The sequence below is a fragment of the Aspergillus mulundensis genome, assembly GCF_003369625.1.
Source record: "Aspergillus mulundensis strain DSM 5745 chromosome Unknown scaffold_14, whole genome shotgun sequence".
Lineage (NCBI taxonomy): Eukaryota > Fungi > Ascomycota > Eurotiomycetes > Eurotiales > Aspergillaceae > Aspergillus > Aspergillus mulundensis.
Window position 1 is genome coordinate 68,614 of NW_020797902.1, and position 14,959 is coordinate 83,572.

Below are 14,959 nucleotides of genomic sequence, written 5' to 3' on the forward strand. Positions count from 1 at the left end.
GGGATGCATCTCCGAGGCCTGATTCAGCCTCCGCGGCTCTGGCTACTTGCCTTTGAGCATCGGCACAGCTCAGGCCAGCGCCAACTGAGCTCATTCAACGAGGCTACCTCCGGTCTTTATTGCCGTGTCTTTCCTTTAACTTCCCTTCTACGCGTGATACGGAGTCCGGTCCGCGGCGCTTACTCACCCCACTGCTCCTCCAGTCCCTTGGTCATGATGAAAGCTACTGCGGGAACTTACCAGCCAGACGTACCCTTCCTCCAGCCAGCCCTCACAACACTCATTCTCGTATCTGTATGCTCAAGTTCCTGCTCTTGATATCTCCTTGCGATATCTTCTCGTCGTCATCTCAGTTGCCCGCGTTCTCGGGCTTCGCGACTTAATCGTTTTGTACCACCATTCTCTCAGCTTTATTTTAGATTTCGTTTCTCCGCCATGCCTGGCTTACCGGGTAAGTGTGCCGCTTGCCGCCTCATACGTTCCATCATCTGATATATCAGTAGCCAGCATTGACCTGGATGAGTGCATTGAGAGGCTGTATAGAAAAGAGCTGCTAGCGGACTCGGTGATCGAGGCAATATGCGCCAAGGCGAAAGAGCTGTTGATGAAAGAGAGCAATGTGGTTCACATCGCAGCCCCCGTTACGGTGGTTGGAGACATTCACGGGCAGTTCTTCGACATGATTGAGATATTCAAAATTGGCGGTTTCTGCCCAAACACGAATTACTTGTTCCTCGGTGCGTCCCCGCTTCCTACTACATGTTACGCGCGACTGCCCTAACCGGACGTCGATCATACAGGCGACTACGTCGACCGCGGGCTCTTCAGCGTCGAAACCATCTCCCTCCTCGTCTGCCTCAAACTCCGCTACCCGTCTCGCGTACACCTCATCCGCGGGAATCATGAATCCCGCGGCGTCACCCAGTCCTACGGCTTTTACACGGAGTGTGCCCGCAAATACGGCAACGCCAATGTCTGGCACTACTTCACCGACATGTTTGACTTCCTCACTCTGTCAGTCGTCATCAACGATCAGATCTTCTGCGTCCACGGTGGCCTCTCCCCCTCTATCCACTCAATAGACCAGATCAAAATCATCGACCGCTTTCGTGAAATCCCCCACGAGGGACCCATGGCTGATCTCGTCTGGTCAGACCCGGACACGGAACGAGATGAATTCTCGCTCTCGCCGCGCGGCGCGGGATATACCTTTGGAGCGCAGGTCGTTCGGAAATTCCTCGAGGTTAATAGAATGTCTCACATCCTGCGCGCGCATCAGCTCTGTCAGGAGGGGTACCAAGTTCTTTACGATGATAAGCTAAGTACAGTCTGGAGCGCGCCGAACTACTGCTATCGGTGTGGAAACCTTGCTAGCGTGCTGGAGGTCAGTGATACCGGAGAGCGATTTTTTAACATATTTGATGCGGCGCCCGAGAACGATATCCACCGTGGGGAGCAGCAGGCGCAGCAGCAAAGCAAGGATGGCCAGGGTCCTGTGATTGACTACTTTCTGTGATACCCCCTTTTTCGTCGTCATTTATTCCCCGATATTATCTTCCTTTTCTCATTGTCATCTTATTCTCATTTGAGCGCCAATTTTTGGAGTTTGATAAACTCAATTCATTTATAGAGGCTGCATGGTCTGTACCAAATATGATGGTTGAAGAGGATGCATGTATTTAGATTTATTAGGGGATGGGCCGTTTCTAATCAGACGCCATATCGTTCCGTTTAAAACACCAAACGTTCGTCTCAAAGCAACTCAAATAACATGTGTCAACGCTCATAGATTGAGAAAATATATGCTGTTCGTTATATGTATGTACGCTGTCGCCAAGAAACCCGCCAGATTACCAATCCTTCGCGATATCAAAGGACCACTGGAAGTGCAGATGCGTCTTGTCATCGTCGTCGATGAACTTTGACTCGGCATTGTAGTGGCCGCGAGAAATCATTCCCGAAGGCGCCTCTTCTTCTTGGACTACAAGATACACAAGTCAGTAACCGCGCGGCCAGGCTAAAAATCCCAAGAGATAAACTCACACTTCTTTTCGTAGATGGGCTTGTCGGTAGTACACGGGGCATAGCTTCCCTAGTACGAGTCAGCACACTGCCTGCCTGGCTTTCGAGGGGTATGCGTGGGGACGGCCAACTTACAAGCATCTCCTGGTCCTTGCTAACCCGGATACCCTTGCGCTTAACAACCTGAAGGTACTTGAGGCCGCTCAGGACGTCGTGGTGGACCTCAAAGGTCACCTTGATGCGGAAGTGGGCGCCCTCCTTGATCGTGAAGGGCTTGTCTTTGAGCTTCTCGAGGGTCTCGGGTGTGGAGACGTCGATAACAACGTCTGGGCGGCCTTGAACCTCAAGGGCTAGGGTCCTGATGATGCATGTTCGGGGGTCGTTGGGGTCTCCAATTGGCTTGCCGGTAGCGAGGCCGAGGGAGGCCTTCCAGCGGTTGAGGGACTCGTCGTTCTTGTCTGGTAACTGGTTGTTAGCTATTACATCTATATAAAGAATAGCAGGATGCGTATTTGAAATTTGCAAGTAAAAGGACTTAAGGTGGCGTGTGCACTGTGCAATGGCTGTAGGTGCAGGTAAGGGGTCAACCCCACGAGGCGAACGCATGGTATAGAAATACTGCAATTGACGACAACGAGGCTCACATACCAAGCTCATTGTATTCGGCAATGGTCTTCTTCTCTCCGACCTTGAAGCCCTCGGTCTTGGAGACGGCGAGATCGTCCTGGTTTTCGGCCATTGTGCTGGGATTTGTGTATGGAGATGGCGGGGTAGCGGTCACCGACAATTGGGGTCTGAAAGGAGAGAGCTGGGAAATGAGATGTTAGAGAAGGGATTGAGTCGTCTTGAAGCGGTAGTGGGAGTGGATGGTCGGTGGGATAGAGGACCGAGAGTTTTGAAGAGAAAAAAAAAGAGGAAAGACTGGAGAGCTAAAGATGTCTCTCGTTGAAGACGGAGGTTTGTTGATGTAGCGGTGGGTAATTGAGGGGATTCCTGATTGGGACTAGCGGGCGAGGCGCTCCCATGGACATCGATTGATCGCCAACTCCAGGCTCCATCGCCAACGGTTCAGTCTGGGGATGCATATGCATGTTGGACATATTTATAGAGTGCACTCAGATATCTCGACAGCTTGGGAGTAGCTGCTTCTTGCCATCTCCCCTACTACATACGAATGCTCTACTATACGACTTTGGTAATGGATGCAACTACACCACCTAGTCTGAATCAAGCTTGGTTTTTTTAGCATATCTAGTTTATACCATTAAATTAGCTTGAGGCTTGTGAACTTGTATATTTTAGTTCGCTGGTACTATATGTGATACAGGGGATGCTTAACTTATACGAGCATTGCGTGCTTGGGAATACTTAGGTAGACTAGATTGAAATGGCAAGTGGCTAGTCATCGTGCCTCTTTTTCACCTGACAGGAGCATAGACCTAGCTGCGTGCCCATGGACGCTTTTATATCTACGGTATCTCTACCCGTTTGCAATAGCATAGGGCTCGGGGGCTGCCAGTCCCAGGCAGCCCACGACATGGCACCAGAGCGGAGTCTACAAAGAAATCCACCGCTATTAGAACTGCCAGGTAGAAGCTGAAACCTTAGTATTATCCAGTAAGAAGCTCACTAGGCGAGGCAAGACAAGTTGTCTCTATGAGCATCGCTTTGACCTTTTGTTTTGGAGTATGCAATGCAATGTCCCCGTTTATCTTTTTACATGGCCCGTCAGCAGTACCGTCGAGCATAGGATATGGGTCTCAGACCTGCGTACTGTCCCAAAATGTGATGGACTTTGACTTCTTCACACGGGGACCGGCAACATATTTTGTTATCCCAGGTTGTATTGCTGTATTAGGGTTTCTGCCTGGCCTTCCAGAGTCTTTGCAATCAGTAGCATCATACCGGAGTATTTATCTCCTTGAATAATTGACAGCCTAGCAGCGCCGGCATACTCATTCACACCTGACCCTAATTGCGGCGGTGTCTATTGCTCCCCACTATTCATACCGGACGATATGGATTGTTAGATATTTTACGGATGCGTGATGCCGAACGCCCCTCCGATTGAGTTGACTTGCCCAGGTGAGTTGCAGTGGAACTGTGTCCTTTTCGAACGTTTGCGATTTCTCGGACCAGGAAGAATGCTGGTCCGCCTCACTGGTGCCTGCCCCGAGTCGTGAAGATGATGCTGAGCTTGATTGCGGAGGAAGTGGCCTTGGCTGAGGGTTGACAAGATTAAGTAGATGGGATTCACATCTTCCAAGGCGGCATGCAACCATAATCGTGTTGATTTGAATAATATGCGCGAGAAACCAGCAAATATTTAGCGGAATCGAGCTTGATGTTCCTCTTTGAGGCCTCATGGTAGATATTCGAATGATCATGTGACTCGTGAAATGTCCATCTCTGGTACAAGGCAAGCCTTTTCCATGGACGGGAGCTGATGCTGATCTGTTTATGCTGTCATTGATATTCCTGCTCTTGATTGAGCGCTATGCTAGTCTATCGGCGGAATCGATGCATTATTATAATGTAGGATGAAATGAAAGTCAAGAGTGACATCAGATTGGCTTTGGGAAGTCCAATTGACCCAGCTGGAAGGATGCTGCATGTAGAAAATTGGTGGAAGGCGCTTGAAATTGGACATGCACCAAATTGACTGGAAAAAGATAGGGCTATAAGCAGTCAGGTAGATCAGGAATCAAGACGGGCTTTCTCCAGCTGTTCGAGCATAAGACCATGGAAATGCCATGGTTGCTCCTGGTTTCCCGAGAAGAAGCACTTGGACAAAAACAGCCAAGAGAGCTGCCTGATCAGGCGACAAGGCGAAAGTACAGAGGGGTGTAAAGCCGGATACCGGGGAGTGGGTCTTACTTTGCAGGATCTTTCAAGGATCCTGTGAGTTTATTGGTGAATTGGGCAAGCACAATACGAGGGGCTGCCAAGGTATTAATGCCTCACGACTCGCAGACTCGAGTGTCCCCGTCCTTATGAGCGAACGCATCCATTCATTATTTTCCTCCTACTTTATCAAGCTTCCTATCGATCCGCGTCGGTTATCGACTCCTGATCCGTCGCACTTCAGATCTCACCGTGTCTTCACAGACCTTCTGCTACCATTAGCAATCGCGCTCCGTCTCGCTGCGCGCTCTAGTAGCTTTGGCTAGTGACGTCTTATATTATCGTCGACCTTTTCTGGACAGACGCGCCTACGTGGCCGGCCTTCGGTGTCGCATTTAACAAGTGCACGCCTCATCATAAGCACAGTTTTCGTCACCGCAAAGGCTGTACTGAAGCCCTCATTCTTGAGGCCCGTTATCACCATGGTGCGCTCGCTGCCGAAAAAGAACAACCCGTTTGTCATTCCCGATGCGGCACCTCCATGTAAGTCATCGTCCTCCTGGGGTGCCGGTTCGCTGAATCGCGCTCCAACACTCTGCGCCGGGTCTGATGAGTAACTTGCGACTGATGATCTTGTTTTCTGTTTGTTAGACGAAGAATTGCTTATGCGCCGCCGTCTGGGGAAGACTAATCTCGCTGTCAAACCCACCCAGGTGGGAACATCAAATGCGACCAAGCCAGAAAACCTTGGGCCGTTTGAATATGCCCACCTGCGCGCACCCCTTCCCAAGGACTTGAAAGGGTCTGAGATCTTTCCCTCGCACTCCCCGCAACAGCACCCAGAGACATACTTTTTGATGGTAAGACGACCCAAATTGCGTGACCCGAGCCTTCGCGAAGTAGACTCTAATCAAGGTGTCTACCCATAGCGACGAAGCAAGGATGGCTACGTGAGCGCGACCGGCATGTTCAAAATTGCTTTCCCGTGGGCCAAGCTCGAGGAAGAACGGTCTGAACGCGAATATCTGAAGTCGCGCGAAGAGACAAGCGAAGACGAGGTTGCCGGAAATGTTTGGATCTCCCCAGTTTTAGGTAAGGCAAATTGGCGCCTGAACTCCTGCATTTCTGTTTGGGGATCTAACCTGTACATGAATAGCCCTTGAGTTGGCAGCGGAATACAAGATGTACGATTGGGTCCGCGCCCTCCTCGACCCTACAGATATCATCCAGAGTCCATCTAGCGCAAAGAAGCAGATCACGCCCCCTCCTAGGTTCGACCTGCCACCCATCCAAGCTCCCGAGGCACTTGTCCCCGCCTCCCGAACGAGAAGCCGTCGATCTGCTTCTCCTAGCAAGAAAGCAGGCACCCCACGCAAGCCGCCTAGGCAAACGAAGGCACAGAAGGAGGCCGCCGCGGCAGCCACCAACGAGGCCAATGCGACGCTTCAGAGTGCTCTGGACGACACAGTTTCAAATGCTGATGGCGAGGTGAACGGAGACGTGTTGCCCAGTGTGGAAGAAGACAAAGAAGAGCCGGTAACATCGCCTGTTAAAGGAAAGAAGATTACTAGCAAGACCAAGAAACAGACCGCCCCCGAGGATGACTTGGAGGACGATAAGGTCAAGATTGATATCAAGTCGGATGCCGTCGAAGGAAGCGGTGTTCAGACAGCTCAGACAACAATCTCGGTTGAAATGCCCATTTCTCTGCCTGAAGCTCCGTCTGCTGAGGACACCCAAGAGATGATTGCAAAGGCGAAGGAAATGGTCAAGGAGGCCGTGAAGCTTCAGGAGGGACCCGGGGAGTCATCAGCAGCTGCTAAGAAACGTGGAGCTGGAGAAGCAGAGCTTAGTGAGGAAGAAGATGAGGAGACCAAGACATTGCGGACGAAGCGGTCTAAGGTGCTTGAGGAGAAGCTGAAGCGTGAGCGCGTTCGAAACCGCGCCCTTGTGGGCGTGACTGCAGCCTTCGCCTTAGCGTAAGTCATCCAGTTCTGCTGTTGCTGTGAAACCACCACTAATTTTCATTTTTAGAGCATCGATTCCTTATTTCTTCTAGAATACCCACTGTCATGCTGTCAGAAGCTTGAGTTGACCACGTCGCAAACCACGATTCATTGACAATCAAATCATGAACCTCTTCCCCGATTCCCCCTTACATTTGATCACTGCCCTTCCCGCTCGGTTCTGGACTATCCATCATCTATTCCCCTTAACCCCTCTCCTTCCAATTACTCGCGTCGAAACTATAGCTGATGGGGACATTCAAGACTCCTTGATACCGCGGCGAATGATGTATTGTGTCCATTCTCCTTATCGTCTTATAATACCTCCCCCCTTTGGTTGTCAGATTTGCACTTTTTGCGCCCCCGTTCTTGAAGGACAGTGGTTATTTTGTGGCCCCAGAGATGGAAAGGTCTCTTTCCTTTGCATGCACGATCTCTTGTCTCCCTGGATACTTGATACTCAGTCTTAATCCTCTTTCCTTGTTCCCTTTTCGTTTTCCCTTTCAACATTTAACAGACGACCTCGAACCTATCCGGAGAGATGACAGACTCATCACTAGGGTATTTAAGAACAATACAAATGAATAAACTGTATTTCGTTATCCCAGTAGACGCACGATTTTGACTCTAATGGCCGGAGGGTTGGTACTTGATACTCGGTCCATCTCCAAGCCCAGATGCAAACATGCAAACATCGTCATGGGGTTCCGCCAAGCACTCTTTGTAGCTCCATTATCTCAGTCTTTACCATAACCTCATTCTAGCGCCATTGTTTCTAGTGCTGGTGACTATCACACTGCTTCCTGTTTATTGCTAGAAATGCAATGTCTCTTCCCGGTCTAGAGCTCACGCAGCCCTCCGCGGAGAGCCAGTTTGCTCCCGCGCCGCCATCTCAAATCAATCTCTCCGCAGGCTCAGAGTGGAGGTTCGAGGTAGCATTTGGGATCACCGTCCGAGTCAAGGTGAGCGTCCCTCTCTTATTCCTACTCGCAATCTACACCAGCATCTCTTATTCCTCGCATGTCCGCTGAACATGACTGATCCAAAGGGAGTACCGATGTCCAGCTCCTAACCGGCACCGCAGAGCTCTTCGGCACCGAACTCGCCCCTTCGCAAGTCTACACCTTCTCTGGCACAAAGGCCGCAATATACACATGGCATGGCTGCACGCTTGAAGTGAGCGCGGGCGATGCAGTCGCCGGACTCGATGGGACAATCCCCGCCACTGGTCGAGGCGGACATGGCGCAGGAGGATGCCAAAGCGAGTACACAGCCGAGGAAACACCGATGGTGGAATATGCGAATGTGCACTTTGCGCTGGAGGGCCTCCGCGCGCAAGCGAAGGCAGCTGGGAGGGATGGACCGCGTGTGTTGATTCTTGGCCCCGAGGACGCGGGGAAGACAAGTCTGTCCAAGATTCTGACGGCGTATGCGGTCAAGGTTGGACGGGAGCCGATTGTGGTTAATCTGGACCCAACGGAGGGTATGTTGAGTGTGCCCGGCACGGTCTCGGCGACGGCGTTCCGAGCGATGCTGGATGTTGAGGAGGGGTGGGGAAGTAGTCCTATGTCTGGTCCGAGTGCGGTGCCTGTCAAGTTGCCGTTGGTTTACTTCTATCCGATGACCAATCCGTTAGAGGCGGAGGGTTCGGTCTTCAGACCGATTGTGTCGAGGTTGGCACTGTCGGTTATGGGGAGGATGGCGGAAGATGAGGACGCGAGGGAGACAGGCATTATTGTTGATACGCCTGGGATTTTGAGCCAAAGTCGGGCTGGTGCTTTGGAGATGATAAATCATATTGTGACAGAGTTTTCGAGTATGTTTCCAACCGACGTGGTTATCTTGGGATGGTTGCTAACGATGCCCAGTTACGACGATCCTTGTTATCGGTTCAGAGCGGCTGTACAGTCTTATGATGAAGAACTACGACAATAAGCCTTCGTCTAGTGCATCCGCTGCCGCGTCTGATGAGCGCATCTCGGTGGTGAAGCTCTCGAGGTCTGGTGGGTGCGTTGACCGCGACGCGGCGTTTAGGAAATCAGTGTCTGAATCCCAAATCCGAACATACTTCTTCGGCAACCCGGTCCCTACTACCGCTTCCTCAGCTTTGTCCATTGCGTCTTCATCCACAACTAACGTCACATTATCACCCCACGCGCAGCAACTTGACTTCAACGCTATATCCCTGTATCATTACACAACCTCATCAGCAGAGGACGAGCAGAACGAGGAAGACGACTATGATCCAGCTCAGCTTACGACAGACTCATTCCTCCCGAGAGACAATGAGGCAGAGCACGCATCAAACGCGGCAGCCAATGATAGCGCCGCCGCGGCAGTGGGCGCACTGGTGCCGCTGAAAAAGGTCCCAGGTCCTGCGCCCTCTGCTTTGGCCAACACTCTGCTCGCCATTACGCATGCGTCTCCAACCAGCAGCCCATCGGAGATCCGGGACGCGAGTACCATGGGCTTCCTTTATGTCGCAGATGTCGATAGCGAACGAGGGAAGATCAGGGTCCTCGCACCGGTGGGGGGCCGGGTTCCCTCTCGAGCGATCATTTGGGGAAAGAAATGGCCGGCGGAAGTTGTAGGGCTGGTAGGGTAAATATACCTCAAACTATACCATAATATAAGCATAATCATATTGCTGTCGGTCAGGGATCAAACCCGTCGTCCAAGTGCTACGTAGCTACGTAATCGGAGTACGACGCAGCTAAATCTAAATTACCGCATGCCAATGAAGTGTCAGAAAGATTAAAGCGGATCAGGCACTCCACAGTTGCCATGCCCAAACTGGTTTAAAGGCTCAGGGGTGCAGAAAATCATAGCAGACCATGAAGGCCAAGATCATCGCGATTAAAACAATAACTTGATCCACCATGTTCTTCCAATTCCATTGAGTCCGTTCTCTCCTTCCCACTTGAGCCGGCAGTCAGACGGATCCGGTATCCTCCATCCACCATGACCCTTTTCCGTCCCTCTCTTTCCCTCTTACATCACTCTCTTCTCACTCCCAAGCCCAAGCACCTCCCCTGGGCCCTAACCCCCGTCCCATAATCCAATATAGTCTCTTAGTTTCAAGAGCAGAGCTCGTGCGGCTGCCACGGGACCGAGATAGGGGGAAGAGAGTGTTCGACAGAGAATGTTCTGCTACCGCTCCTACCGTCATTCCCGCCGAAAACGCCAACGCCTCCTAACACTCGCTCTCCCCATCCTCGCCTTCCTCACTTTAACCCTCCCATTCTACATCATCTACAAGCCTCCGCAAGTACTGGTCTCCTACTTCGCACGCAAATACCCCGATATCCTCTGGCATGTGCCCACTCTAAAACCCGGCGCGCAGCCGATCGTCGCCCTCACAATCGACGACGCACCCTCGGAATTCACGCCGGAGATCCTCCGCTTGCTCCGCGAGAATGACGCAAAGGCGACATTCTTCCTGATCGGTGACCATATCCCCGGACGGGAAGGGCTTATGAGGGATGCGGTGAACGAGGGACATGAGCTTGCGAACCATGCGATGCACGATGAGCCGAGCAAGAACTTGAGTGACCAGGAATTGGCGGCGCAAATCCAGGCTGTGCAGAGTCGGATTCAGAGGATTTATGCGATGGCTGGGAAGCAGGCGGAGGCGCATGATGAGGTCAAATTGGACGATTTCGAACAGGATTCGCTCTTTGCCGGGGCTGGCACCGGTGGCGGGTCATCGTCTGGCTCGTCGAAACAGTCTCGCGGCGTTGAGAATGCGGAAGGGCAGGGCCTGAGTGAAGTTGGGGAGAGCATACCTGCGGGTGCGGGTGGGCCAGGACGGTATTTCCGACCAGGCTCTGGATTCTTTACGGATCGGATGAGAGCGCTTGTACAGCGGCAAGGGTTCAGACTTGTGCTTGGGAGTGTGTACCCGCATGATCCGCAAATTAGTATGCCGTGGGTGAATGCTGCGCATGTCTTGAGTATGGTCAGGCCGGGAAGTATCATTATCGTGCATGATCGGAGGCCCTGGACGGCGCCGATGCTGGCTCAAGTTTTACCCGAGCTGAAGAGAAGGGGGTATAGAGTCGGGACGGTGTCGGATTTGCTCAAGGAGGGGGCTTCTATGACTGCACAATAGCATTCTTTCTTTTTACCTTTTTCTTTCTCATCGTTAATGGTTGATATCCGGTGTTATTATGTATGGTACAGGTCTATCTATGTATATAAAAATGGTGGGATATTGTACGATATGAAGGATACAGGTGGAATGGGCAACGCAATGCAATGCAGATAGATTGACATGAATAGACAAAACATACACCTCTACACCTTGACAATGATGGATATAAACCGAGAGACCATAACACCTTGACAATGAGGATATGAAATCAAACAGCAGCCAAAACACCTGAGCGAATGAGGGATAACCAAGCAAATGTAGAAAGGAGGAAAAGGAAAGAGACGAAAGAAAAGAAAATGGAAGGAAAGAAGGAAAGAAGGAAAGGAGGAAAGGAAAGGAACACAAAGATCAACTTCACTCATATCGTTTCCAATCCTCCAGATTCTTGCGTAGTTCCATGGAGCACTCATAACCCCGACGCTGGTCCTCCAAGAGCTCATCCTGGCGGGCTCGGAACTGTCTCTCAGCATCATACCTGGTCAAGGCCATCCACTTGATGAATGGCAAATCGTCACGCCGCACAGCATCATTGAACTTTGCCCGAATGCGCGGCGAGTACAACTGACAGCTCGCCTCACGAGACCCTGAGCCCGTATCACCAGGAAGAAGCCTCATGACAGACGAGAACTCCCTCGCAATTGGATGCCTTGCCTTGGCGAGTGGCCACACTATGTCATCATAGCAGTCTTCGCAGACCGTGAACTCGGGAAGCTGCGGCATGTAGTGCCACGTGTTGAAGATAAGGCGGCTGCGGCGGCAGTCGCGCAGAACGACCTTGCGGCGGGTGTAGGCGAGGAACTCCTTCAGGTCAGGCGGGGCGTCATCCTGCTCAGCACGATTGGATGCGAGGTCCAGAGCGTCGATGTACCGGATGAAGCGGGGGCTATCGGTAACGAAATCGCAGACGCGTTCTTGGGGGGTTGGGCTGCGTTGGAAGGTGTCGCGGTGAGCGGGCATGAGGAGGCGGACGTTGCGGACGCAAGCGGAGCAGATGTTAAATTGCGGCAGGTAGAGGCCCGTGTCTGGGTCGATGATGCGGTACCAGTATTGCTCGTTGATGATGCGGCCGGTGCAGGACTTTGTGCCTTGGGTGTTTGAGGGGCGGGTGATCTCAAGGAGGAGGTCGAGGGTTTCGTACTTCTTCTTGAGGGTCTGCATCCAGGCGAGACGGGTCCAGGGCTCGCTCATGGCACAACTAATCGGCTCGTCGCGGTGTTTGGGGGCGCTTACAACGAGGCGGTCGCGGAACTTTGTCTTGCGCATCTGCTTGATGCAAGATGGGCAGATGTCGAGATGATTCAGTCCTTCGATTGTGTGCCAGTCCTGGTACCCTGCAACTGGGACTGACCTGGGGCAGGGCGAGAGTGTAAGACCTGTGTTTGGGGATGAAGAACGGCTCGAATTAGGGGAGCCATCCTCGTGAGACGGCACCTGGGTGAGAGCCGTTTCGTGGTCAACTTTCACTAGAGCCTTGGAAGGATACTCTAATGGGTTCTCGGCAAAGGCAACGGTCCGCCTGCGAGCTATCTTTGCAGATGATTGTTGACCACGATCCAAAGACTGAGACCTCAGTGCTGACTTTAGAGGTGCTGCCTTGGCTGGCGGTTTTGTCTCTTCAGGTGACTGTTCGAGTGCGGGAAACTCGGTTAGGCTGCTTGAAGAAGATTCAGAGTGCAACTCTGAAGGCCAGGCGCCCGGAGGAGCCTTTCGTTCCGGGCTCTGAGAAGCTGAAGAGCTCGAAATTCTTGGCTGCTGAACGTGAGATTTCAGGGCAAGGTTTGGCAAGTTGTCCCCTAATTCACGTTGTTCACGACGGAGCTTCAGCTTTTCTTCTAATCTATCAGCAACGCTTGACCCAGGTGAAGAAGTCGAGTCCCTTTCGATTGGGAGAGGCGGGCTGCGGTTCGTCGGCCGAGGAACAGAGTCTTGACGATTGGCAGCCGATTCAGATACATAGCCAGACGTACCGGAACGCAGCTCATTTGGCGAGGGCTGCACAGCAGGTGTCTGCTTCAGGCTTGCCGACTCTTTCATGCTCGGTGATGGACGGCTGCGCGGTCCTTCCGCTGGGGGATTCGGCAGAGGATGTAGCGGGACGGACCGTAGAGGGAAGCTTTGTAGAGGAATGGCTGTCGTTATCGGTGGCGTATCAGGAGGCGGTGTAATGGAAGTTGCAAACGACTTGTATTGGACGTTCTCCGAAAGAGGGCGTTGGATTGTTGGTGGCACATCAGGCGACGACCGCGGTAGAATCTTTTCCACTCTGACGCCAGAGTCCCGGAAAACCATCTCTGGCTTATAGGAGGCTGAGGACGGGCGGGGTTTGCGCTGTTCGTCATCCGGAGGAGTCGGGAGAGGGCGTGGCACCGTAGGCTGGGTTTGGCGTGTCGTGTCATGCATCTGTTTGGGTGGAAGTGCAGGTCCTCGCGCGCTAGCCTCTCGAGCTGACACTGGCTGATGAGGCACAATATGCGGGGCCTTGTTCTGGATTTCCTGAGGCACCGGGGCAGGTCGGGGTGGGAAGGCTTGGGATGTCTGTACTACGGCTGGTACCGCCGGAGGCAACGAACCAGCTGGCACCTTAGGAACCCCGATTGGCTCCGACCGAGGAGTTATAGCAGTCAAAGTAGGCCCGCGCTCATCATTGCCTCGGCGCGCGGAAGTAGTGCGGGATGGAACAGCCTGTGGTTGCTGTGCTACATCTGGCATTCGCTTTGATGGAGAGCTTGCCCTCATACTAGGCTGGACTGGCTCCGGCTGAACGAATCTAGTCGGCGAGACGGACTTCTGCTGCTCCTGTGCGCGGCGCAATGAGGGTGCGCGCGATGGGACAGAGTGGCTCCTTTCAGTGACATCTGGCACGTGCTTCGCCGGAGAGCTCGTTCTAACACCAGCATTGCGACCTGGCTCTGGCTGAGCATATCTCGTCGGTAAGTCAGCTTTGCGCAGTTCCGGTCCCCGATGTAGTGAAGTGCTGCGGACTGGAGCCGGTTGGCTCTTCTGGACCACACCTGGGGTCGGCCTTGGTGGAGGTCTCGGTGCAGGCAAGTCATTTGGTGCCCGGGGACCTGGCTCCGGATGACGAGTGGGCTTCTGGCCCCTACCAGGGAAGCTTGTTTGAGGTTCAGAAACCGGATTCGAAGGTTGGTTCATGGGTACATCCTGGGCCGTGGGTTGATTCCGTTGAGATGGCTTTCCTGGTCCCTGAGTGTCCCCTGCCGGTCGGCGGATTGGGTTCTGTTTTGGTCCTTTGGCGTCCATCGTGGTGGTTTGGTTTGCATGAAAACCTGACGAACGATATCCGTGTGAAGCTTTCTCCTCAACATTAGAGCAGCGCTTGGAAACATTAGGTACCTCAATATCTTCGAGTAGAGGAAACTGGTTGACGGTGCCTCTGGCTTTGGCACCTTCAAACCCCGGTAATTCTCCAACATGGGATGATCCATCCAGTTCCCGAGATAAGGAATCAGCTTCATCCTCGACGAACGGAACAGGAGGCCGTTGAGGCCGCTTGCGCCAGCGCATGGGCGTTCCGAAGGAGGAAGTGGAATGCATAACGAAACAACGGCAACCAAAAGCAATGCAATGAGAAACGAGTCCTGGAAAGTGGTCCGATTTTGATCTTGGGGAAAGATCAGTTATCCAGTTCCGGTGACGTAGTCAATTTCAGTAAGGTCCCAGGCAGTGTTCATGTTAAATTGTATCGTGTTGATGGGGTCAGTTGTCGAAACGCCGTGGGGCCAATAGTCGAGAAGCGTATACCAACAAAGAATAGCAAACAGTAGGACAAATCAAAGCCGTCTAGTGCTATTAATCAATAAAAGAAAGTATTAATACAAGGGTATCGGTGGTATACAGGATGTCAAGGAAAGAAGAAGGGAGCGAGTCGGGAGAGCGACAAAGCAAGTATATAAAGCTCCCATCGGCGGAGCGG

At 52.5% G+C, this 14,959-nt stretch overlaps 6 protein-coding genes across 6 annotated transcripts; 4 read left to right on the forward strand and 2 right to left on the reverse strand.

Annotated features, from left to right (window-relative positions):
* Positions 1-435: 435 nt before the first annotated feature.
* Positions 436-1,516, forward strand: DSM5745_10006 (serine/threonine-protein phosphatase; the record flags this gene model as incomplete). The annotated part of the gene is made up of 3 exons (XM_026752022.1): positions 436-451; positions 504-737; positions 801-1,516. 3 exons carry the CDS (start codon positions 436-438, stop codon positions 1,514-1,516), a joined length of 966 nt encoding a protein of 321 aa, XP_026599084.1.
* Positions 1,517-1,850: 334 nt separating this feature from the next.
* Positions 1,851-2,761, reverse strand: DSM5745_10007 (rho GDP-dissociation inhibitor; the record flags this gene model as incomplete). Its single annotated transcript, XM_026752023.1, has 4 exons — positions 1,851-1,981; positions 2,044-2,092; positions 2,158-2,480; positions 2,671-2,761. 4 exons carry the CDS (start codon positions 2,759-2,761, stop codon positions 1,851-1,853), a joined length of 594 nt encoding a protein of 197 aa, XP_026599085.1.
* A 2,587-nt stretch (positions 2,762-5,348) lies between these two features.
* DSM5745_10008 (KilA-N domain-containing protein) lies at positions 5,349-6,849 on the forward strand (the record flags this gene model as incomplete). The annotated part of the gene is made up of 4 exons (XM_026752024.1): positions 5,349-5,409; positions 5,518-5,726; positions 5,796-5,958; positions 6,023-6,849. The coding sequence occupies 4 exons, from the start codon at positions 5,349-5,351 to the stop codon at positions 6,847-6,849; spliced, it is 1,260 nt and encodes a 419-aa protein (XP_026599086.1).
* Positions 6,850-7,696: 847 nt separating this feature from the next.
* Positions 7,697-9,477, forward strand: DSM5745_10009 (cleavage polyadenylation factor subunit CLP1; the record flags this gene model as incomplete). Its single annotated transcript, XM_026752025.1, has 3 exons — positions 7,697-7,834; positions 7,938-8,688; positions 8,741-9,477. 3 exons carry the CDS (start codon positions 7,697-7,699, stop codon positions 9,475-9,477), a joined length of 1,626 nt encoding a protein of 541 aa, XP_026599087.1.
* A 537-nt stretch (positions 9,478-10,014) lies between these two features.
* Positions 10,015-10,983, forward strand: DSM5745_10010 (chitin deacetylase CDA4; the record flags this gene model as incomplete). The annotated part of the gene is made up of 1 exon (XM_026752026.1): positions 10,015-10,983. The coding sequence occupies one exon, from the start codon at positions 10,015-10,017 to the stop codon at positions 10,981-10,983; it is 969 nt and encodes a 322-aa protein (XP_026599088.1).
* Positions 10,984-11,379: 396 nt separating this feature from the next.
* On the reverse strand, positions 11,380-14,580 carry DSM5745_10011 (uncharacterized protein; the record flags this gene model as incomplete). The annotated part of the gene is made up of 1 exon (XM_026752027.1): positions 11,380-14,580. One exon carries the CDS (start codon positions 14,578-14,580, stop codon positions 11,380-11,382), a length of 3,201 nt encoding a protein of 1,066 aa, XP_026599089.1.
* Positions 14,581-14,959: the final 379 nt, after the last annotated feature.